At 33.9% G+C, this 25,830-nt stretch overlaps 1 protein-coding gene across 1 annotated transcript in view; it reads left to right on the forward strand.

Annotated features, from left to right (window-relative positions):
- The window catches only part of GPM6A (glycoprotein M6A), a gene marked incomplete at its 3' end in the record, with an annotated part of 108,185 nt that overhangs the window by 53,553 nt on the left and 28,802 nt on the right, over positions 1 to 25,830 (forward strand). Inside the window, exon 2 of the mRNA XM_082758604.1 lies at positions 14,689 to 14,881. Within this exon, the coding sequence (XP_082614730.1) occupies positions 14,689 to 14,881 (193 nt within the window). The remainder of the gene's footprint in view (positions 1 to 14,688; positions 14,882 to 25,830) is intronic.

Below are 25,830 nucleotides of genomic sequence, written 5' to 3' on the forward strand. Positions count from 1 at the left end.
TGCCTACTTAATTACTTATTTAAATCATTTATGTGCTGATGAGTTTGTCTGGACAGGAATCTTAAAGTATCACTAAAAGTATCACTAAAATTCACTTTACAACAATTCCTCCAACCTTAACAACACTGATTGAATCGTGTTTTTTTTTGTTGTTATTGTTGTTTTTTTTTTTTGTTTGTTTTGTTTTGTTTTTTGTTTCCTAATTGCATTAGAGTTCTTTTCTTTGTTACAAATAACATTTACTAGTTCTGTTCTCTTAAGATGTACAGTTTTTGAATATCTGGACTTTGTCAACATTGTTTTAATTACATATAGTGTAAACCGACAAAATTCTTCATTAATGCAAAACATAACACATGTAAATGTGTGAGGCCTGCTAGGAAATCTATGCTTGAGAACTGAACATATAATAAAAAATACCTACACTGTATCAATAGAGAACATTCTCAGGCTGTGCAGTTCCATGTCTATCATACACTTGAGGATGATAAATATGTGATGAGTTTAATTCTGTACTATACTATTTTCTATTTATTTAGATTGCAACCATCTCTGATCCCTTGCATACAAAATAGTAGATATTTTATCTTTATAGCATTCCTTCACCTTTGCACAGATGTTTTCTGATACAGATGTTTTCTGATATATTTAGAAAATACCAAAATTAATACCAGACTGGCAGGATGATGGAGAACAAACTTAGATTTATTGAATTTGTCAAAATAAATTTTAAATGATATGGAAAATTCAGCAATGTCAAATGCAAGGCAGCACTACTGACCATGCAAATACATTAAGCAACTGACTAGAATAACAGAGTTCTGTTAATTTGCATGTGCTTGTGGGTCACAAAACAAATATGAATTTTTGCTATCATGCTCTCTGGGAAAAAAACAAAACAAAACAAAAACCACACACACACACACAAAAATAGGTAAACTCCAGAGTACTAGAGTAAAAAAGAAGAACATATAAGGTAAATAACTGTCACAAGTTATCCTAGAGGATCTGAGAATGGACTTAGTCACTTCACAAGATCCTTCCTAGAGTGGTGATTGCACTTTGGGTAGTTCATGACTTCTACATTATATATATATATACATATACATACACATTTATTTCTGCTAAATGTTTTGTGACACAGTCATCACTGACTCTTTAAGGAAAAAAACATCATTTACAATATCTTACCCTACTCAGCATATTTTGACTGTTTATTAAAAATCTGATTTTCATGAACCTGTCTTTAAAAACAAAATAAAACAACGGACACAAAATTATTTTCCCATAATTGTAAATAATTGGGCATATAGCTGAGTCCACTGCTAGTGGCCTAAATTTTCAGATTTCAAAGTCTGATGAAAAAAATTTGGTGGTTTTTCATATACAGAAAAGCAAATATACATATATGTTTATATATATATATATATTTTTTTTTTCTTTGTATCTTTAACTGTATAAACCTCCTGGCATGAAATGTTGAAACAAGGATAAGCAAAGGCATGTGAGAAATTATGTAACGATGAAATATATTGCTTCCAGCTTCCCTATGTGTTTGTGTGTTCAGCATGGAAACTAGTTGGTAGTGTCTGTTTGGAGACTTTATCTGGGATGTTATTTTTAAGGTAAACTTGTAGCATTTTTTTTTCTCTAAATATTTTCCCTTTAAAAATTCTGTACATATATAGCTGCCTCCCTGACCATATGTTCTGCAGCCATGCTGAGACTTGCCCACCAGGAATTGTGTAGCTATTCAAAAAGTGACTCTGCTCTGGGTGTTCAGTGATGGAATCGTTTACCACAAATTGACTTTTTTTTTCCTCATCATCTCTTTGCGTGAATTCTGCTAGGTCAGGAAACTGATGAAATCCCTGGAGGCAGCTGAATTCTTGTTCCCTGTGTGCTTGTGGCTGTAACCTAGCCCAATTCCAATTAATGCATGATTGAAAAGCAATTTGCAAAAACCTTTCTGCTACTGCATGTAACTTACTGGATATGCTCCCTGAATTAAAATAAAATTGAATATCAGATTCTAATTTTTATAAAAATGCAGTGGAATGACTAGCAGTGATCTGAGCATAATTTTGAAAATTTCCGATGATATTTATCTGCAGCATGTGGAATTATAGTCAATTCCACTTGTTACAATAGCAGTTAGAGCACTTTTCATAGTACTCCCTGGTGATGTTTGCCTGCAGCACATACAAATCTGAAATCCTTGCTTAGGGAGAGAGATCACTGACTTTGGAGAGAACTTGCAGGCATTCTTCAGCACTCAGGTGCTCTTAGATTTGGCTGTCTGTAATGAAAAAGACATTGTCTTTAGTAAACTGTGGAAACAAACTTGTAAGTCACTGAAAGTCATTGTTATCAGCAAAGAATGTACAATTCAAATATTCTTTATCATAACACTTAAAGCATGAGCTGTTTGCAATTTGCTTGTGTTTTGTGTATCTTAGCAAACAGACATTTGCAGCTTTCAATGTTGGATACAATATAAATATATTATAAAATATATTATAAAATATAAATATATTTCCTGTTCATACAATATAAATTGTCAAATCAACAGTGTTTCAAAAAAAAAAAAAAAGAAAAAAAGTAGAAAATGTGTGTACTGTTGTCTTCTAAGATGTCTTGTTGTAAACTGTCAGTCAGAACATGAATGCCATTAACTTTTCTTTTTCTCTTATGCATATTTAGTATTCTGCTTGTTGGTATGCTCTCAGTGTTGTTGATATCTAATCAGAATAACTACAGTTCACTGAAAATTCAAGACTATGTTACCTTTAAAGAACCATTCCCTAGACAAATCGACAAAATACTGATAGTTGACTTACCAGCAATTTCTTGAAGGTGACATCTAACATGCTGAAAACTATTAGCTCTTTTCAAAGGAGAAAATGCTTTTCATCATTGGAGAAGATGAGGACTAAATTTCAGATGTTGTATTGTTGCCCTGCTTGACCACAGTCTCTGCTTTTTCATTGCATCTGGGGCTTAGCTTTGTATGTCATTTATAAAATGAGACCTGATTTTATTTGTTTCCTTCCACTTGCAACCATTTCTCTTTAGCTAAAGGGATAAGAATTTGACTGCAGAGCATGAGAAAGAAGGAGTTGCCTGTCCTGGGAAATATGTTTGTAGGTGTTAGCAAAATGAAGAAAAATAATAAGTTGTGTTCTGAAATAGCATGAATGACAATGGCACCGATAAATTTAATAAGAAAGATTTTTACAAATTCTGTTTCATTTCCCATGTGTATAGGATTTTATTTGCCAGAAAGCCCTCTTCCAACTTCTTAAGTACCTCCCAATGTGAAGTTTAGGGCTCTGTTCTGTGTTGCCCATTCATGGAAGATGGAGTCCAAGTATTAGCAAGTAAACTAGAACAAGCTTTTCTGAGATCCAGCTAATGTGTGTAATTACAAATGAGAAGTTCAGTACTCTTTAAGTATCTTCACACAGAACAGGTAATGGAAGAGGCAAAGTAGCAAGGTTATCTTAATTTTAATACTTTGTTTTAGAAATCATCAGAGAAAACCAATAATACATATTTTCATAATGTCCCCAAAACTGTTCCCATAGTGTTTTCTCAGTGTCTTAAAATAAAAGGAACAGGAGAACAGGAGTTGTACGCCTCATATAAAATTTTTATGTCCTGAAAGACAAAAGGTCTGAAAAATATCTTAACATCATATTTTTCCCTTCAAACTTTTTTTTTTTTTTTTTTTTTTTTTAATATTTTCTGGAGTGTTAGAGGGTGGGGGAAGGTATTAAAATATCATTAAATATGGACAGAACTCCTTCTTGCCAGACTGTATGGCATTATGAATATCCCCTCACTTTAAAAAAAATAATGTCGAGAGGCAGTCAAGATATTGTCTACTTTTGGTGTGTGGGGATGATATTAGGCAGAAAAGACTTCCATTTGCATTCTTCCATTTGCAAATGTGGGTGCCCTGACTGTATCCTCTTGGCACACTGCAGGCAGTGCAACATAGTTCTGTTCTTGTGCACAATGAGTTTCCCATTCCCACAAAAGGTGTGTGCCTGCAGTAATGAAGAGGCATACTCGTAATCCCTGGAGGTAGGATTCATCCTTGTGTTCCCAAATCTAGACCTAACAATTGTAAGTCTTCTTGCTATTTTTCCTTGAACAGCAGTGACTGTACTGTGACCTTTTATGAACAGATTTTTCAAGAGTGTTTGCACCAAATCTGCATAGGATTTTACAGTTTCTATCCATTACTTTAAGGAACAAGAATGCAGAACTTGGCTTCTTTCCTTTTCTTCTGTATTTACAGTGAAAAAAAATACAGATCAGTAAATTAAGGGCCACATTTTGCATAAATGTTTACCTAAGTCAAAACACCAAAGTCAGTTAAGGACAGAATTTGACCTTTGCATTTTATAAGAATCCTGTGGTATTATGAGCACTATGCCTCTGCTTTGTTATTAAATATAAAGGCAGTTTAATTACTAATTATAAATAATGCATTTTAATGGAAGAGTTTCATATGGAAGTTTTAAAAAAATTGACATGAACAGTAGGTGAAGAGGTTAGCCATAGAAAAAGCTGAAAAAGAAATAAGGAGGAAAAAATGAAGCTAAAAGGACTGCCGCAGAGGAAGTCCTGATAAAAATATATTCTGTTTATCATCAATGGTAAAATGGCAGTACTCTTTGTAGAAGAAATACATAAATAAACAATCTGTAAAATACGAAGTAATTGAGTTGGCATGGAGAATTTGACAAAGTTATATAACTGTTGCCTGATTAATATTAGTTAGAAAAAATCTATGGAATTAATAAATTAAAATATTGTTTGAGTCTTTAAAAAATAATTAAAAAGTTTTTCCTGTGATTAAACTTTTATATCCTCTCTTCACCAGGTAGTATTTTGGGTTACTTAGTTTCATTAGAGCACAAAAATGCTACAGCATAAAAGACACACATTCTCTTTGTTAAAAATACAATTTAAATTATGTAGATACTTACAGGTAAGTACGATAGTAACAGATATATATCTTTAACATTAAGTTTTTTTTTTCAAATATGCTTATCTTTTTATTTTTTTCAAACATTTCTTTCTGTTGACCTTTTAACTTTTTTTTTTTTAATTTTCCAGAAAAATTTTCCAGTAGTAAAATATACTGCTATTAGAATGGTGTTGAAGAGACTGTAATACATGATCTCAGTAACACTTGAAGTTTTTTTTTTTTTTTTTTTTTCTTTTAAAATTGTTTTTACATAGTGACTTATACATTTTTAATTTTAGGTTAGAGAATTATATATTTTCCTTTCCACTAAACATTTAGCCTTTTCAGGAAATATGTATACATATATATGCCATTGATTTTTTAAATTTTAAAGTTTCTGTTTCATTTGTATGCTTTAATTAAACTATACATAATATTAAAATTATATTTTAAATAGGAGTTCACATTATTCAGTTTGTGATTTCTGAATAAGTAGACTTATAAAATGTAGATAATACAAATGTAATACTCATCAAGTAATGGTTGACCTTATTCACCGTGGGACTTGCAAAAACAATGTTAGGTAAAAATCACTGCTGTAAGAAAGAGAAATGTCTGTTATTTTTTCTATGGGTGATAACAGCTATGTATTCCTAAAGCAGCTGTTCACTTTCTGTAGTGACCTTATTTTAAATCACCAGTGTGTTTGATAGGATGATATAGTACATTAGAAATCTTTTAAGCTCAAACCTTTTGAGAGAATAAGCAAAAGTCATCTGTACCTCAAAGGCAGACTGGCACACTACCTGGAAATTTTCTTTGGTTTACAAATAAATAAATAAAAACTTAAAAAAAAATGAAAATGTTTTAAATAAGGGAAATCTAATACCGATATTACACATTATTAACAGAATTTAAGACTGCCACTGCTCAAGTCCTAATATTTGCTTCATTATATCCCTGGTTTTATTTTGCATATGTTATACTGTCTTGATTTTTGCTTCATTTCTTTTTCTGGAACTACTTCAGTGAAATAATTTACAGGAAGGTAGGTATGTTTGGCTGTGAAAAATGAGATTAGAGAGCGTCCCATAGCAGTGGAATAACTGTGAAGATCTACAGAGTAAATATGCTGTATAGCACATCAGTGGAACAGGAGATACATGGTAAATGAGAGCTTATGCATCTAGGGTCATTTTCCTTGATACAGATTTTCATACTCTTACTCTTTAAAAATTGTCCCTTCACTGAGTACTTGCTGAAATTACTGTTCCTGCTGGAGTCAGTAATAGATGTTGTCTAACTCTAGTGAGATCTGGCTTAGGTTTTATATGTATGGTCTGTTTTGAAGCCAATGGATGTCTGGCTACTACAGATGTTTTTGTTCAAAAGAAGTACATAACTTATTTCAAGATCTTGGTAGAGGAATTGGTCAATAATGACTCAATTCAAGTGATTTTTTTTTGAGGTTAATATGATCATTAGAGACTTTGGTTATGACCTGTATGGTTATAGTTGTTATAACTGAAAAAAAGTGAATGGATAAATTTGTATTGAGTAAATCATACCTTTAAATTGTTTATTCTAAATTAATTACACTTTGATTTCTGTGTTTTATTTGTCTGCAAAACTGTTTATTGATAGATTCAAAAGTTTGTGTTAAATGGGATTAAAGAATTATTTGTCATATAGAGGACTGTAACACACATTCAAAGTTTCACACATTTTCACATACTTACTCTGAAAAATAGACAAGATGGCATTCATTAGTTTTATGGAACTGTTGTCCTTAAAACTGGTCAGGTCATGACTGGATTATTCAGACAACACAGAAGGTTGACATTTGTCTGTCCCATCATTGTCTATTCCTTCATCTTTTTATTTATTTATTTATTTTTTTTCTTGAGGTGTTGAAATGACAGTCATATATAAAGTTACCTAATGCTTCCATTAAAAGACTATAGTTTTATTGCCAGACCTAAATGTTCAGAATATTCAAAATTTCAGACAGGAGCTTTCTATTTTTTATTTCTACTTTTTTTTTTTTTTTTTTTTTTTTCTGTTTTAGTTGACATTATTCTGTCCTTTTGGATAATAAATACAAACTGTGTGTGCACGTTTCATTGAGGAGTATCTCAATGCCTTGGAGAGGAGTGATGGAATTAGGTAGGTAGAACAAAGGCTGGGGGGAGAAGAGGGAGATGAAGCTGCATTTCCACCACTCATCCCACAGAGCAGATGATCCTGCTCTCTCTCAGCTTTGCAGAGAATGAGCACGATTATCTGTTATGGTTGTTTCTCAGGCAAATATGTGTTCAAAGGGATGAAAGTAGGGTGGAGACAGTCTGCAGGTAAAGGGAGCAGATAAAGTCAAAAAGACGATTTTGAGATAAGAACAATGGAAAATAGGAGGATATAGGATCAGAAATTGCACATGATGTGGAATAAAAAGCAAGGTCTATGTGATGCCAGATGAAAGAAATTTTCACTCACTACCACATCCAAGAGCTCAGTATTTCAGAGATGCAGCATTTCACTGCTATCAGCTAACAACTGCAAAACCTACGTGCACTATCAGATTTAGTAGTGGAAAAGTTTATAAAGAATTAGAGATCATTTAAAGCAGCTGAATATTTGATATTGTCCTTATATACTTATTTCCTCTATGTCCTGAACAGCTGCTGAGAACAAAGTATTCACAAATCCTCTAATTGCATTTTCATTATTTCTGAATGTTAAGCATGTACAACTGTAAATGACATCAGTAAAGTGTGCTTTGATCACATAAAGGTCTTATATAAATGTAAGTACTCTGAAAAATCATATTCAAGCTATCCCCATACCTGGACAGGCTGGATGGGGCCTTAGCCAACCTGATCTAGTGGGTGGCATCCCTTCCTATGGCAGCGTGGTTGGAGTTAGATGATCTTTAAGGTCCCTTCCAACTCAGAGCCATTCTATGATACTATCATGAGGACTACCATGAAAAGTTATTTGCTAATTACCCTATTTGTTCCTCTGTTCCACCACCTGAAAGAAAGGGGATGTTACCTTCTCTAAAAGTTGTAATTTATGAATACCACTGAAAGTTTATATAATGTTCTACTTAAACAGATGAATGCACAGAAAATTCATGGAAGAATGTTCTCTGGATTGCAAGATTTGGATAATGAGCTAAAAAAAAAAAAAAAAAAAAGTTGCTTAAAGCCCAGTGGAACTCAGCCTGTTTGTGAATGAGGAAAAAATAGTGCAGAATCACACATTTCAGTACATGCTACATAGTAGTTTTCCATTTGGGAGAAATACCTTTGTTCAGGGATGAGGAGGTGGAATTAGTTCTATGAACTCTAAGTGAGAGGGATGAAAAGAATACTTATTTTCTAGTTTTGTGTTCCATAACATTGCCATTCACTTTATAATGAGAATACAATTCTTAATGTTATATAAAATCAGTTCTCTTACAAATCGTTATTGTTTCCAGCAGATCAAAAACATGGTTATAGGCATCTACAATAGTTTCAGTCATCATCTATGCATTACTGATACATATAACAAGTTTTTAACTTATTTATTAATAACCAATTTATTCACCACACAAATCTAAATTACATGATATAAAAAGTAAATGTAATGGGCAAAGCATTTTAATTGCTATATTTTGTTAGTGTGAAACTTTGTTAGTGTGAAAATTGGACCAAATTGTTTGTATCGTATTTTAGGGAATTACTTTCCTTCATTCCCTTTAGCTTTAGAGTGATTTTGAAGCTGACAATTGTGTGTTAGCTCAAGCAGTAGTATTTTTTAAAAATAACAAAGATTGAGCATGTTATACCCTATGGGCTTGTGTTTCAGGAGGGGACTGCTCTGTGTCCATAACTTTAATGCTTATGAACTGTTAGATTAAGATTTGACTCATTAAACAGCAATAAACCTAATGTACTGAAGAGTATATAACAGCTAATTAAAACCCAGTTTTTTGTATATTGTCACAATTGTCAGTGTCCCATAAATATGAGTCTTCATTTATGTTCATAGATTAATTCAAAGGTGTGAGTGAATATGTTTTTATATGTATTTGCATCAAAAATTTGAATTAGTACTTTCTCTGGAAATTTTGCATTAGTTCACACTGCAAAATGCATTTGTCCAGGTATAAAAAAAATAATGAAAAAAAGAAAAAAATATTCTGAAGCATGTACAGATCCCTACGCCATTCTGCTAAACCATCAGCAGTCAACATTAAGAATAAATTCTGTTGAGCTGTGATTTCAACATCATTAATATTGTCACTATAAAACAGTATCATTCTAGAACCATTCCATCATTCAAATACATATTGTCCCTCAAGCAAAAAGTCTACCATAGAGCCACCACTGAAATTGCCTGTAGTCTTCAAGGCATTATTAAAACTTGAGCTGGCTGCCTGAAAAAGCTGGAAGGAAACAGAGGCAGAGACTTGATTTTGATATTTTGGAAAAACAAAATTAAGGTTAGTTTTTTTTAGGCCTCAATTTTTTCCATTACAACTCCAGGCACTGAATAAAGAATGGGAGTCACTCCTGTTCCTTCTCTGAAAAATAGAAACAAGACAATTTCAAAGCACAGTTCAGATCATAGGTGAGCTCTGAGCTACACAACAGTTTTCATTAGCTGGTAAGTACCTGGTAATAATGGAAGTGTCCTAGTGTGTTAAATATGTTAGGAAATGTCCAGTTTGTGTCCACTTTTATAATTATTCTTTATATAGAGCAGCCAGGTTCTCATTCTTATTAGATTTTGCAGCTACTTGTATAATACAACTGTCAAATAATATAAATAGGCTTAAGGAAAAGCAGCAAAGATGGTGGCAGTTGGATAAAAGGACAAGGAGATGGGAAGTATTTTATAGGGGCTTGTCATTCCAATAAGTTTAAAAAGAAAGAAAAAAAAAGTCATTGGCATAAAAACACTTACAAACTAGTACTGTTTATTGTCACTTATATTTGTGGACTTTAAGTGTTTTCATAGGTGATTACTAGAAAGAACAATTTATTCAAGGATGAGGTCATTCTATTTGGACATAGTTGTGATATATATCTGTCTGTCTCCTATTCTGATATCTGTCAGATATTTGTCTCCTATTCTGTCTTTTATTGAAGTTATAGTGTTAATTTGATTTTAAGTTTATGAGACAGGCCACATGTTTACAGTCAAGCACATTCTCAATACCTTACCAAATGGAGGTTTGTGTAGGCACCTAAGTGGTAACTGAGCCAATTTCCTTGACAAGCTGTGAGATGTGCAGCCAGGAGCTTTCACTTATTTAAGTTCTTTGTTACAATTACAAATGACAGGGTTGGGAAAGGTGGCACTAGTACCTTAAAGGAAGCATACAGCATGTAGGATGATCATTTACCTGTCAAATAATATGAAAAAAAAAAGTGATGAAAAGAAAGGCTAAATTTCAGTTTGACTAGCAAGGTTGATAAGGCATTTTGCTTTAAACATGTAGTTCCAGTCAATTCAAGACAGCTTTCCCATGTTGCCAAGACTTGTGTAGTAGAAGAGGTGCAGAGAGTGGCTCTTTGTGATGTTACCCAGCTAAACCTTCAAATGCATCTTCACTACATGAAATCTAGGCCTTTGGTCATGACTCATGATGAACCTCTACTGCCAAATCATTGATTCTCTGCTATCACAATAGCTTAGATCTGTGTTCTGCTAAGAAGGGCAAATCATGTAGCCTTCTCTTTTGTTGACATTTTGGTATCTAGTAATTCTCATCATTTTTTAGGATACTTTATCAGAGTATTTTGGTGCCACAGAGAAAGCCAACAAGGTATTTATTCTTGAAAAATCTTGCCTGATGAAGGAGTACAGGCTAGTGTGACAGAGTACCTAATCTAAATCTACCTTCTTTTCAGTTTAAAGCCATTACCCTTTGTCCCACCACTACCCTCCGTGACAGTGTCCCTCTCCAGCCTTCCTGTAAGGCCCCCTTTAGGTACTGGAAGGCTGCTCTAAGGTCTCCCTGGAGTCTTCTCTTCTCCAGGCTGTATGACCCCAACTCTATCAGCCTGTTTTTGCAGGAGAGGTTCTCCAGCCCCTTGATCATCTTTGTGGCTCTCCTCTGAACTCATTCTAATACTTCCATGTCCTTCTTGTGTCAGGGGCCCCAGAGCTGAACACAGTCCTCTGGGAGGGGGTTGAGAGGTGGGGGGCTCAGTATGTACTTGTTAATCCCTATTTACTTTTGTAGATATATTCAATTCAACGTGTGTGTATGTATAAATATATATATATATATATAAATTTATTTCTATTCCATGTTGAAAATTATGATAGAACTATGTATATATATTACCCATATCCAAATCTGTATCAGTTTCCCAGGAAGAGAGGCAGTCATTTTTTTTTCAGATTTCAGTATAGTTCAGGAGGATGGAACACAACAGAAACATGTTTGTTATCTCTGGGAGAAGTAATGGCATATATGTCACTCCTAATCTAGGAGAAAGAAAGTACCTTTTATTGCTTGCTGTGTAAATTGCCATGCTGTGTGCTTGGTAGGAATTAAAACCATGTTTACTAAATTTAGGTGTGTCTTTAATATTAGTTGAAAACTGTCTTTTAAATATCTTTTAGCCCAATTATACATCTTTAATTTGTCTTTGGAAGTTTGTTATATCAGATGGTGGTAACATAGAAATTATAGATCTCTCTGACAGGTGGATTTGCTAAATATAGTTGTTTGAACAGCACAGTTATTCTATTGTGGGCTTCTTGAAATAATATTTCTTCTTTTTGACTGGGAAGCATATTTCATATTAGTACCACTGTGCATTAAAACTGAATTATTTGGAACCCATTTAAGCAATCCATTTGAGATTTAATTACCTTGAATATAATTGAACAAATATGTTGAAGGCATCTGATGAAAATGCAATTCTAATTTATACTTCTGATATAGAATGTACTGTGATACTGTGATAGATTATTAATGATCTTACTGGTCTGGGTTTTTTTCTCTAGCAAAAGCTTTTTTTTTTTTTTTTTTTTTTTTTTTTTTTCCAATGTGTAATTGTAACTGGAAGTTTGAATAGTTAATAAAAACAAGGGACAGTTCTGGATGAAATTATAGCTAATTTTAAGTAGTGTACAAAAATTACAAAGTCTGTTGCCCTTGTTAGGTTTTAGCTGCCATTGTTATCCATGACTCAGAACAAGAGACTATCAATATGAGTTGAGGGAGTGCATTGGTTTGTTTGTTTGGTTTGTTTTGTACTAATTGCACTATTAAAATGCTCTATAACCTACAGTTTCACACACTTTTCAATGAAAATAATAGTGAACAGAAATAATGTCACAATCTATACATGCACTTAGAATTAAAAAGGTAGTCTTAAATTCGTTTGCAAAGTAATTCTTTGAAGGTTGTGGTGATGACTGTGCTACTGTTTTCCCATAGAAAAAAAATGCTTTCCAATACATTTTTCCCTTTTAACTATTGTTGGCACTTTCACAAGGAGGTTTTGCAAACATAAAAGAAAATTTAGAAGAATTAGAAATAGAAAGAAAATTATTTGTCGGTTATATATCCTGCACTAAGGAGAAAAAGTTCACATATCACTCAAGCACAAGAAGGTAAATGATTGTGATGATGCGATTTGTGTGGATAATTAGCAAATCACAATCACAGCTTCTGCTTCTGCTCAAGGTCTGAATCATTTCTTTCCTTAATGTAGAAAAAAGATCACATAAACAGATGAGGTCAAATTAAGTTTGGCTGGTGCACTTGGAGGTACGTTAGAATACTTGCACACATACACACAAAAAGTGTAAGCATAGTACACAGATTTGTCTAGACAAAGACTGTGTAAAGAACACTTTACAAGCCTTTTAAAACAGAATTTTATATACCTATACCAAGAGTGTTACTAATAATAGACAGTAAAGATTCTACTGAGAGGAGCTGAGGTAGCTGCCTATGAGATCTTCTCTGACTGGATAATGGATGTATGCGATGAAACATTAATTTTGGTAGCTAAAAATAGCCAGTATTTGGAGTTCAACATTATCCACTTAAAATAAAATTCCTTGTCTTGTCAAAAACTATTACATTTTCTCTGTGTAATGACATAAAAAAAAAAAAGATCAATGCAGTTCTTCCTGTTTCAAGTACCAAAGAAGAATGGTACTTTGAATTACTTCCTATCATTTGTGTAGAAATACATAGTCCCAGCAGATCTAGATTTTTGCCTGAGGAAAAATATTGGTAAATTTAAGAATAGTAAGTATAAATGCTGAACTGTATGAGGTTAAATAGGCTCATTTTGCAGAGTAAAAAGTTTGAAAGTACTGGTGCCTCTATTTCCAGAGGAAAACAAGCATCAAAACCCTATACAATTTTAAAAATCTTTTCTAGCAATTATTTCTGTGTGTTGTAGCTACCTTGTGAATATGGTGTTCAGAGCTCTGAATGGCTGTCACTGTCATACAGACATATACATACATGGTACAGCTGAGTCACATTCTGTACTGGTGGTTCAAAAGCATTTTGCTAGTTAAAACAGCATTTCTTTTGTTCTGTTATTAAACAGCTATTTTCACATTCTGAACAGCTTAAAGAAAAGAATTGGAGCAAATGTTACCTACAGCTCATTACCTTTTGTGGTTTATGAATGATACGTGATATCCATTTTAAAATCTGGTTTGTAAGATTCATTGCTTTTCTTTAGTTTTGTGTTGGTTTGACAACACTGCAAACTCTAGAATTACTCATTAAGTAAGTAGCCAGTAGGCCTGTGGAAGAACTAGATAAATGATAAACGAGTGTTTACTTAATTCTGTCTGCTCTACCTCTGCCACAGGTTCCTTTTTGTCTTTTCTGTCCTTCCAGAAGGTAATAAGAAGGGCTCTACAGGATGTAAAAGTTGTTAAGGAACTGGAGAGATTTGGTAGAGATTTTGCATTTGTGAAGCTGCTTGTCAAACTAGGCAAAGTAGTGCCAGAAACTTGAGCATGCATGCTGGGGAGAGGGTTTGTTGTGGAACTAAGCATCAGTTTAGAGATCAATGGCTGGAGGAAGGGTTGTCCTGGTATAAATCAAGAGCAATTGCCCTCACTTAGTAAGGTAAATAAGTGGCAAGAAAGTTCAGTTTCTACAACTGTTTCTTAATCTGTGCCTTTTGAGTGCATATCTTCATCTATTATTGTGAGGTATTCCAGCAAGTGAACACTTGGTTACACCCTCAAAATGGTGCTATGGGGTGGAGAAATTCTGTTGTCGGTATGTGCAAATGAAAAACATGGAGTAAATCTATGGCGATGGAAGGAATTGGATAGGATACTCTCTGTGGTTCCCTATTATTGAGGAACCTCCTCAGTAATCTAACAGCTGTATTGTGAATATTGGAATAACCTGGAACTGACACTAATCTGCTCTGAGAAAAAGCATGAAACTGTACAAGGAATTCACTATTTAAAATTTCATGTTAATCAGCTGGCCTTCTACATTTAATAGGTCAAGTATCAACTGAGAAAACTCAGAAGTTCAATTAACATTTGTCCTCTCACAGATTTTTCTGAAATGATGGATTATTATATCTGATCAAATCTCTCTTCACTTTACAGAAGCAGTTCTCAAAAGAAAAAGTTTTTTTATTTTCTTTTTCTTTATTTTTTTTTCCTTACTTGTTATGTTAACGTACAACTTTCTTTTCATGTAGGGTGCTTTGAATGTTGCATCAAATGCCTGGGAGGTATTCCCTATGCATCTTTGATTGCTACCATCTTGCTGTATGCTGGCGTTGCGCTGTTCTGTGGTTGTGGACATGAAGCACTTTCAGGAACTGTCAACATTCTGCAAACCTACTTTGAGATGACAAGAGTTGCAGGAGATGTTATTGATGTCTTTACCATGTAAGTTAATACTTTATTTTATTTTTTTCATTTTCTGTGAAAACTGATGAAAAATTCCATGTGGCATATAAATTTAACTCAAGAAATTTTGTTGTAATGAACATTGTAGAAAGAATTATTTAATGTTGGATAAGCTCAGATGAAGTTTTGATAGAGCTGATTTTTTTTTTTTTTTTTTTTTTTGCTAATTACAAGCAATTTTTAATGCAATTTACTATCATTTAATACTAAGAGTACTTCACATATTGACAGGCCTGTTCCATACAACATGTTTGTTTTTATCCTGTGATAATTATTTGCTGAAATGTGTAAAATTTTCTACTCTGCAGTCCAAGCAAATGAAGCAGGTGTGTATAACAAGTAACAGATCAGTTCTGGGAATAAATGCAACAGGGAAGTAACTGAAGTGTTGTGCAGAACCTTACTGCTTGTAGTGTCAAACTTTTGTTGCCTCTGGTTTTCCTAGAATTCATCTATTTTGAAGCTTTCATGCTTTTCTACTCTTAAAACTTATTTATGGAAGGCCTTTGTGAAAAATTTTCAATGTTACTTTTTTTGGGAGTCTCCTTCACTTAAGTAAATTAATAGCATTTAATAAAGAAGTTTACTCTAAACATTATAATCTTATTGTCTCACTCAAATGTGATTTTCCTGGGTAATTGAAATCCAAATTCCTATCTGGCTGCTAGTATTCCTAACTAAAGTGGAAGAATCCTACCCACACTTTTGTAAGCATTTTCCTTATATGTTTTTTGGAGAAGTGATTTGATCATCCATCAAAACATTGATATCTTGCAATGGATACTTCCATGTAATCTCAGGGCTTAGCTGTTGTCAAAAATCAAATCAAATACAAGAATTACTGGGAAAGTCATAGAGAAACAGAATTTTATAATGGTAAATGTATGGTATAAATCCATATCCTTTCATCCATATCCTGAATACTGTGCACAGTTCTTGTCCCCCCAACTTTGATACACCACAGAAAGCAAAAAAGAATGATTAGAGTTCTGTAATAGAGGCTATATGGTTAAACATTAATTACACTAGAGCTAGAGAAAAGGTGAATAAGAGGTCTGTAAATGTCCTGAAGGAAGTAAGGATATATTGTCTCTTTTCCAGTACAAGAAGTAGGAGGTATCAGAGGAAACTAGCAGGTGTCAGGATCAAAAGGCAGAAGGAGTGATGTTTTTTCAATTGTATAGCAGACCTGTGGAACTAACTGGATACTGTGGATGCCAAAATCTTATATGGTTTCAAGGGAAATCTTGGAAATAATGGATAATCTTGGAAAAAAAATCCATTGACAGTTTCTAATGGCATATAGACTTATCCAGCTCAGGAAGTCCCAGATGCTGAAAGAGCAATGTGGAATTATCCTATTGTCTTGCCAGTTCTTACTCTTTTATATCTGTTGTTTGAGATAGGAAATTGAATAAGAGAGGTGTACAGTCTGACCTGGTTCCACTGTTTTCATGATGTATCACATTTCATGAATCTGAAATCTCTTGACTTGTGCAGTGCTATGTCAACATCCTTCCCAAAGCTTCTTTGTGAACCCTAGCAATATTTGTGGAACTAGTAGCCAGAAGGAGGAATTTACTAAATAAGTACATGACTGCTTCACCACATGCAAATTTCTTCTGTCTAGGACTGAGGAATTTAAATGTTCTTGTATGATAATATATTAGGTTGATGGGAAATATGTGACTTCTGCTTTGAGCTTTTTGACTTGTCATTTAAAATAATGGGTCTGACTTGACTTGGCAGCTAAGGTTCATTGTTATCCTGAATGAAAGATCAATCTTCTTACTAGGCTCTAACTTATTTTATTAGTCCCTAGGAAGCCATTAGTGCAGAACAGCCACAAATTGATGCTTTCTCTTTACAGAAAGTTTTGTAGCTTCCCTCTATCAAATAAAGAAAATATCAAACTGGAGATATTGTTCAAATTTCACTGGAAATGATTAAGAGAGCGTAAAGGTGATTTTTTTTTTCTTGTCATTTAGTTTTTTGGCATTTCCAGGAGCTTTTTGGTTTGTCCATTTGTTTACTTAAAGACTTACTAAAACAAAATATTTATTTGAAAGATATACTAGGATCAAAAGATCAGTTTATTCATTTGTGAAAGATATCTCTAAAATTATGTCTTAAAGGGAGGAGAAGGTAATATTTTTAAAAGCAGATGAGCCATTGTTGGTAACTGGATAAGCTCTAGGAAATATGCAATTGTCAAATTTTTACCGGCTTAAACAGATAGTACTCTGCTTTATAAATAATACTGTAGGGTGATGCAGTGCTTGGTATTTTGTCATAACTATTGATTAACAGTTGGCAATGCAAAAGCCCTGCAGTAACTCTATTCTTTTGAAAGGCAGAAAAGTAGAAACAAGTGGTGCAGTTTCTACATTCTTAAAACTATGCATACTTAAATGGAAAAGCAACATTATTATTTTTTTTTTTCTGTTTACAAATAATAAGAATAAAAAGATCTAACAGGTTGTGATACTAAATTACACTTAGGTTATGTAAGCCATTTCGTCTCTTAATGTTTCTGCTGCTCTGAACTGTGTCAGGCTGACCTGAAGCCCGTCCCTCAGTGATAAACGTGCGAGAGAAATGCTGCAGTGGAGCGAAGCGTGTTAGATTCTGTTTCATCATGCTAATGGTTGCTGTCTATATATATTTATTAGCATGGTGGATTTCAAATGTCATTCAGTATAAAAATCAATCCATATCTGAGAACTATTTGTGCAGGTGGTAAGAGATAAGGGCTTTTTTAGCTGTGACCACAACTGTGTTTGTTCTGAGCTCAATAACAGCTCACAAAGCATCCTTTATCTTTGTCAATATAGTTACTCATTGCAATTTAAAAGAAGGAGCAGACCCCTATAGAGAATGGAGCTTCTCTCTAGAGAATAAACAAAGGATGTCTGAAGCACACTTTATGTGCCTGGAAAGAAAAGCCAAAGTACAACAAAGCATTCAGAAAGGTCAGTGTCACAGTAACAGCAGCAAAAACTCAGTGTCAGGGCCATGAGGGCCCAGCCTCCCTGTACCCTACCCATTTCAACACCTCCCTTGGTGCCTCACAGGGACACTTGGTGATGGGACTAGGGCTGCCCCCAGCAGGGGTGCGGGGATGGGCCTTGGCCACAATCCTGCCCTACCAGCCCCATGAGAAGCAGCTCATGGCCCCCATCCCACATAGTATTCTGATGCTTGGGGAGGGTGGAATTAATTAAAAACCTATAATGAGGCCTTCAAGTCCCCTTGGAGGGACCTGCCCTTGAGGCTTCAGCCAATAGCAGCAGCTCTGTGAGGCAAAAGAGGCAGTCTGAGCACTAGCTCAGCAGAGCATACATGTTTTTTCCTTCTAGATTCATGAACCCTCAGTCAGGTTGTACATATCAGCTGCATTTCATATTTGCTTTGAAAATATTAATGAGTAGCACATATTCATAATTTTGAAAGATTAAGAGTGGGTTTCCAGGTGGTTTTAAAATTCCTTAAATACCAGACAGTTAAACTGATTTCCTCAAGTTGATGATTTCCCAAGTTAAATTATGGAGTAATCATTGTTAATATTTTAAGATACTGGAAACATCCTGCAGAGATGCTAGGTAGGGTAGAAATAGTGCTTTTATAGCAATGGGTTACAGTAATGAACTCCCTTTTGAACACTTGTTTGGAAAACAGACAAAAAAAAAACAGTCCTGGTCTATAATATGGTTCTAAAACCAATAGGTTCTAAAAAGTAACAAGGATTTTGTAAAAGAATTTTGTCTCAGAGTACTGGATTACAGACTGATTTGAAATTCTTCAAAGTGGTATGGGTAAATCAAATATTCTAAACTCTTGGAAATTAAGAGAAATCAGAAGTATTAAAATACATGTACATATTGTACAAACAGGTAGTCCTTACAGATAGAGAATATCTTCAAAAATCACAGAGCTGAGCGTAGATCTTCACTCTTTACAGTCATTTCTAAATGTGTGGACCTTTAATAAATTGGATGTTTACTGAAAACCAAAACAATCAAAACACTTTGAATTGTCAGTGAGTGGACTTTTGATAAGGACTACCTTCTGTTACATCACTTCATTGGTTTCTGAATCATTTTTGTGAAACTTCATTCTCAGACTTCTTCACTACCAACTTGATAACTTTTTTAGGGGATACATTATTTTTTTTTTCCTCTTTTTTTATTTTTTTTTCCTCCAACTGAAGAAGTTCAGGGAATTAAAATACAGAAGTCATAAGCTGTGTTTGGGATGCAAATTCCTTCAAGTGAAAGTAGAGTGGATATTTTAGCTCCTTGTAATTCAGAGGGATTCTAAGAACATAAATATGGTGGTTCAATTTACCCTTAAAACTGCCTTTATAATATTTTAACTCTAAGGTCAATGGTTTATGTTGCCCGCTCTGGAATTTAACAACTCTGTAGGCTTCACGGAAACTGGAAAATCTGCTTCAGGCAGATGTGGTGTTCGGTCATTTCTCTGCTGGCTTAATAAACTGCATTGAACAATGTATCTGTGAAGTAATGGATGCTAGGTTCACTTAATAGCTGACTTAGATAAGATTCCAAAGTCAGGAGAAATTGATGGACAATTGTCCAAAACTATATTGTATGAACTCAATTGTCATGTTTTTCTGGTGTTTGGAGCAAATTTCAGAAGATAGTTTTAGGCAATAAGCAGCACAAGGTATGTTTGTTGTATATCCCAATAGCAACTTTTCACAGCTCTTTCTTTTTAGTGTACAGGGCCAGCTGGTGCCATCTGTCATGTTTGTGATATATAGGCCATGAAACAAGGGAATCATGCTCTTAGAGTAGAAAATGAAGAAACCTTCCTGACAGTATCATTAGCAACATTTTCCTACTACAAGTAGAACTAATTCAGGTCATTGTAAATTCACTTCCTTTTAAAGGTGCAATACCAAACAGTATACTAAATGAAGTTACTATATGTAAATTTGTATTCGCTATTCTCACTATTGGAACTGCTATAGATACTCCACAGGAGCCATCTTCTTACGGCTAAAAATTTCCTTCTTTTCAAAATGCAGAAGCCCCAGATTTGGTTGTCGAAGTGTCCAGGTTTGATGGTTGTTAATGACTAGCTGGTGTATAGTCATGGTTTATTAAAAGGATATTACCTAGTAAAATAGTGTTTGCAGATGTTTTGATTTGAGGAAGAATAAGAGCACTCATGGAAGCTTTTATATCTACCCCTTACTGTTTGAAAACAGTGTTTTTTCAGGTAGATGAAGGAATACTATTCTGATCTTCTCTTTGTTTGTGTTGGTTTTGCAGTTATCACAAGTTAAATATTGGTACCACTAAAAGTAGTCTTTTTGTCATTAATATTGCTTTAATATTAATGGAATACTGTGAAAAATATTACAGAGAGATCTGCAGTAAAGATTAGCTAATATGAAATATGTTTATAAATATTTGCATTAGATCATATGATATTTCTGTTTTAGTCATCTATTTAGCATGCAGTAATACTGTTTTTCCCTATACATGTTTGTTCTGTTACAAAAATCCAGTGCTTAAATTTATTATAAGCTTGTTATATATAATATATGTATATATTATATATTTATATTATATTTATGTATATATTGTATTTATTCATATATATGTATATTATATCTACATAATGGAGTTGTAAGTAGTATCAGCCCTACAGAAACTGATGGGTAGACCATGCTTGGTGCTAATGTCTTGTTTGTACTATATTCATTTCATTTATTTTGGATGAAGTCATGTCTGATACAATGCACTGAACATCCATTAGCAGCTGGAGTTCAGAAGGAGCACTCCTGGAGCATATATCCTATTTAGTTTCATTGCAAAGGAGTCTATACTGTACACTCTAAAACACAATGAAAATCATATCCCAAGAAGTGGGGACATCTGAGGGACTCACAGTAAAAAGGAAAAAAAAAAATCCATTTCTGAGCCAAAACATTAGTGGGGGTGAGCTCATAATCCCTACTGCTGAAAGGCTGAAGGTTGACCTTCACTCAGGTCAGCAGTAAAAATGTTAATAAGGCTGATAAGAATTACCACTAACAGCACTGTGTGAGGTCTTGTGTCTGGATTCTGACTGTGTGTAGGAGAATGTAATTGTTTCTGGAAGGAAGGCCTATCTTTGACCTATGTACCTTGTTAGTTTGTTATAATTTGGAACCACCAATGAGAGCACAATATCATTGAAGGTTGCATTTTCCATTCAAAAGAATGCAGTTTACTTTACTTAGGAGGACACTATTTCCCTGGAATAGTTCAGTCACATGTAGAAAGTAAAACAGCATATTAAGGGTTAGATGCAAAACATAGCAGTCCAGATCTGGTATCAATTAGTAGATGTTCCAAATATGACAAAACACACCAGCACTTCAGAATATGACCATCTCAAGATTATACAGTGATTAAAAGTAATGTTTGCTACATATGCATCTATATTGTGTAGCCTAATGTTCTGTTAAAAGCAAAATCAGTAGCTATGTAAGTAAAGTGTGGTATTTGGAAGGTACCTGAAAAAATGCACTTCTCATTTCATCAAACAGTTGAATAACGGAATTCTTAGCAGCACATGTTAATAGCAGCAGAGAATACATAAAGAATGTTTTAGTCTTCATCGGTGCCAATACAGTCCACTGCTTTAAGCAGTCAGATGTATTATTTAATTTTTGTTAAGCAGATTTTTTACTTGGTTGACTTGAATTTAGATTGACTGTTATCACTGTGTGCCTGTGATTTGAAGCATTTGCAATAGGCCTTTCTGAGCAGGTAGTTCATCTCCATATGACTTTTTAAAGCAATTTTATTTCCATTTAGTCCTAATTTACTTTATCCAATTAATCTTACAGACATAAAATGGAAAATGTATATACCTATGTATATACTAACTCTGTTCTAACTGAAACCAGGACATGTGCATATTGCTATATCCTTTATGTGCCATGAAAAACTAAGACAACTGGTCTTTGTGCAAAAGATTTGAAAAGAGTAGAATTAACCATTACCATGCCAATCTAGAGTTTTAGTATCAAGTTATTGGTTTTATCCTATTACTATTTACTGCACATGACTCCAAGTTTACATTTGTAATAATGAAACAGAAATCCTGTGTTAGGATTTGCTATGTCTTTTTGTGCTAGTTCCTATGGAAAGTTGAATGGAAATTCAATATCCACAGTGTACAACACCATATAATCATAGAATCATATTCAATTCTTCTGGAAGTCTGCATGTTGCTGTGCACTGATTCCAATCTATTTTTGTCCTTCTTCAGGCAAAGAGGGTTCCAGATTTCCTCTGTAGTAATCATCTTTAAAATTTTTTCCAAGTAGTTTTGCTAGAGGTGAGAAGATGGAACAAGCCTAGATTATCAGAAACAACTTTGACACCCATTCTAATCCACGTTATAGTCAAGACTTTGTGTTTTAGTCTCAAACAGTTAGTGTTCATTTGAATTCTTAAATAAACATTTAAAGATCCTTTCTTGTTCCAAGAACATTACAGTATTCAAAGGGCAGAAATATGGTTTGTGCTGCTCTTACTCCTCTTCCATTAGGCTGTGAATCCTGCTGCTTTTGGAAGTGTTCCTTGAAATCTCAGCTCAACTATCCATTTCCTATGAAGGAAGCAACCAACAAAATTTTAGAGTAGAATGACTTTGTAAAGGAATGCAGAATTCTACCCTGAGTTGTACACATACAACATATATTCACAAATTAATCTGTTAAAAACAGTGGCACATGGCTGCTATTCAGAGTAAAATAACAAAACTTGACATTTGCAGAATGCAAGTGTCTTGCATATTCTAAAATTATGGTCTCTTCCTTATATAGTCCTAACAATGTGCTTTATCTTTGAGCAAATTTGCATATGATATTATGCAGAAGTTCTTCCAGAAATACAGAACTAGAAGACATACTACTCAACCTGTTTTCTTTTTAGTGAATGTTATTTCTTCCTTAAATAAAAATAAATACTCTTTATATCTTTTCTATTTTCAAAAAACACATTTGCAAAACTGATTCTAAAAGCTGGAGATAGCCTGAGGAAGCAGGTTGCTATCTCAGTCTCTCAGCCTTTTAGGATCAGTGTGTCTGGGGGCAAAAGGATCATCACAAAGGCCAGTTTTCTTTCTTACAGAGTAACAGAGATTAGTGCGCATTCTAGGTGTGAAGATTAAAGTTCCTTGTGATGGGAAAAAATAATAATAAAAAATAGGAAAACTGACTGACACTAGTGGTGATAATTACAATCAGTACTTATCTTTCTAAACTGTCTATTCCAGCTATAAAAAAAGCTGCAATGTTAAATTAGAAATTTTATTGTGATAATTTAACTAGTTTTTTAGTGTCTTTGATAGCTTTGGTACTTTTCTTATTTTAAAATTATTATATTGAAAATATGTATAATTGTCTGAATGTACTTGCATTCACTGAGTATACATACAGTTTGGTGTCAATTACATGCACCTGTGGAATTTGAATGACATTATCTATATTTGGAGAATTTGTTATAGATTCAGGAAGAGAAATATGAAGCAGAATTCTAAATGCTAAAAATCTGCTTCCACAGTAATACCTGGTATACTGGTGGGCTAGACCATTCAAAACCTCTGATACATTCCAGCTGAAATGTACACATATATTGTTCAAATAAAAAGGTTTTCTGGACAGCATGAGAATCACGTGTGATAGATCAATTTTAGTGGTTGTTGTTGCTCTTAATTGAAAATAAGTGTCTGGAATGTGTTCATATTTTAACTAAATTAGAGAAAAATGTCCCTAGATCATATGTTGATTGTTCGAAAACAATATTAAATAATTTTGATACAAAAGTATATAGTGGTGTGCAGTAGTTAAGCGCCAATCTTTAGCACTGAGGGTAGAAAATGTACCATGATTAGACTGGATATTGTAAAGACTTCAGAGTTCTTAAAATTGTAATTCATTTTGGAATTAAAGGTCAATGTTAACTGTTCTTCTTGGTTTATCTGTTGGGGTAGTAAACACATTTATTATAGTGGAGCGGTACTGATTTACTCCAGTGAAGCAATAAGTTTCTCAAGCTCAAAACATTACTTCTAGACATAGTAAACGGGAGCTAGTTTTGAATATTGAAATGCACTTATAACAAGATGGAATAATTACTTATGTGTTCATTTGATTGAAGGAGTCTCAACAACAAAATAACTATTTTTTTTTAGCACTCTCCACAAAAAAAGTCTTCTACTCAAAGACAAGATCACTCATCAATTAATCTTATTGCTTGCTGATATCTTTTTCAATCTTGTATTTGTCAAAGTGCCACAAAAATACTCAGTAGGAAATTTGTCACATTCATCTCTCTGAGAATGTTTTTACTCACCTCTGACTTGTCTCTGCTGGGATAGTCTACTATGTACTCAGTGACAACCTGTTCATTAAGATATTAGCACTTATGGCTGCCATCAGTGACTACAGTTGAGGAATAAATATATCATTATTTAATAACCACAGGACTCCAGCATTTAGTGAATAAGTATGCAAGATTTCTTATTGTTCTTCTCAGAGTATCCTTAGTATTCACCTGACGTATGTCTTTCCAATACTATCAGAAGCACAGAATTTACCTCTATAATTTTTTCTCTTCTTTCTTTGCTTGTTATATACCTCTTTCCTTCCACTCCAGCCTGCACAATTGTGAGCTGTGCTTGTCCTTCTGCTTTGCCCTTGTCCATCTCACCCACTGGCTTCTGTTCATCATTCATTCTGCCCTTTACCTCCCTGGTTACTCTGGTGCTGCATCTGCAGCATTTGGGGCTTTACTAAAACATAGATGGCAATTAATCTCCCTGAGTTCATTCACAAAGAATTACATTTTATAAACTATTATAATTTCACTGGAAGATCAAAGTTTATGTGAACTTATGTGCAGCATTAATATAGATGCTGCAGAATACTTTAATACCAACACTGTCTTCAAAACTAATATGTGATTAACTTGTTACTGTTTTAATATATTTTCTTTAAATATAGCATTCTTAATAGTTATGTTGCAATGCAATTCTATCTGACTTCTTAAAAGGTAGTGGAGTGAATATTTCACTCCTGTCATTTATTTTTTTCTCTTTACATCATGTGAGATCCTTTCTCCTTGCAGTAATTCTGGCTGTTTCATCTCGTGTAGCCTGATCAGTGGAGATTTTCCTACTTGTCTCTGTAGAGAGTATATCAGGAAGAAATTGATTTCTATATTTAGTTAGTGTGTAGCTAATTATATTTTCCTTGTAGAAGGCTTAAATGAAAGTTATTCCTTTAGTTGCACATAAGGCTGAGGAAAAAGCAGAGATCTTTTGGTACTCTTTTTGTTATGAGCAGCTCAGTGGGAGGCTCAGCACAGATGGTTTAAAGAGCTGTTGCAAGGACTGTGAAATAGTCTCTGGACTTCTCCAAAGCCTTAATCCTGTTAAGGCAATGTTGGCTTGTATTTTCTACAGCACTGAGCACGCTGAGGTCTGTGAGGAGCTGTTTGTGGCATAACCCCCATACTTCAGCCTCTGATGGAGGTCACGCTTTATAAGGAGTATAATATAAGAGTTGGAAGAGATCCTACGGCATAGTCATAAAGTTGCTGTTGGTTTCCTACGGTAACTTAACTTTTGTCAGTAATGGGAAGATAGGCTCAAAACATCATTTCACTGTTAAAACAGTGTTATACCAGCTGAATTAATATCATCTTTGCATCATCTAATACTGTCAACACTGCTAAATTTATTCCACCATCTTGAATAGTTTCTGTATCTATTCCATACAAATATCAACTTAGCCTGGTTTTCACTTGTCTATAAAATGTAGTGATGTGGAAAGAAGTTGAGAGGACTTTGTTATTGGGAAATAAAAGAAAAAAACATATTCTTTCTTATTCCTAGAA

This window comes from Aythya marila, assembly GCF_965140915.1.
Source record: "Aythya marila genome assembly, chromosome: 4".
Classification (NCBI taxonomy): domain Eukaryota; kingdom Metazoa; phylum Chordata; class Aves; order Anseriformes; family Anatidae; genus Aythya; species Aythya marila.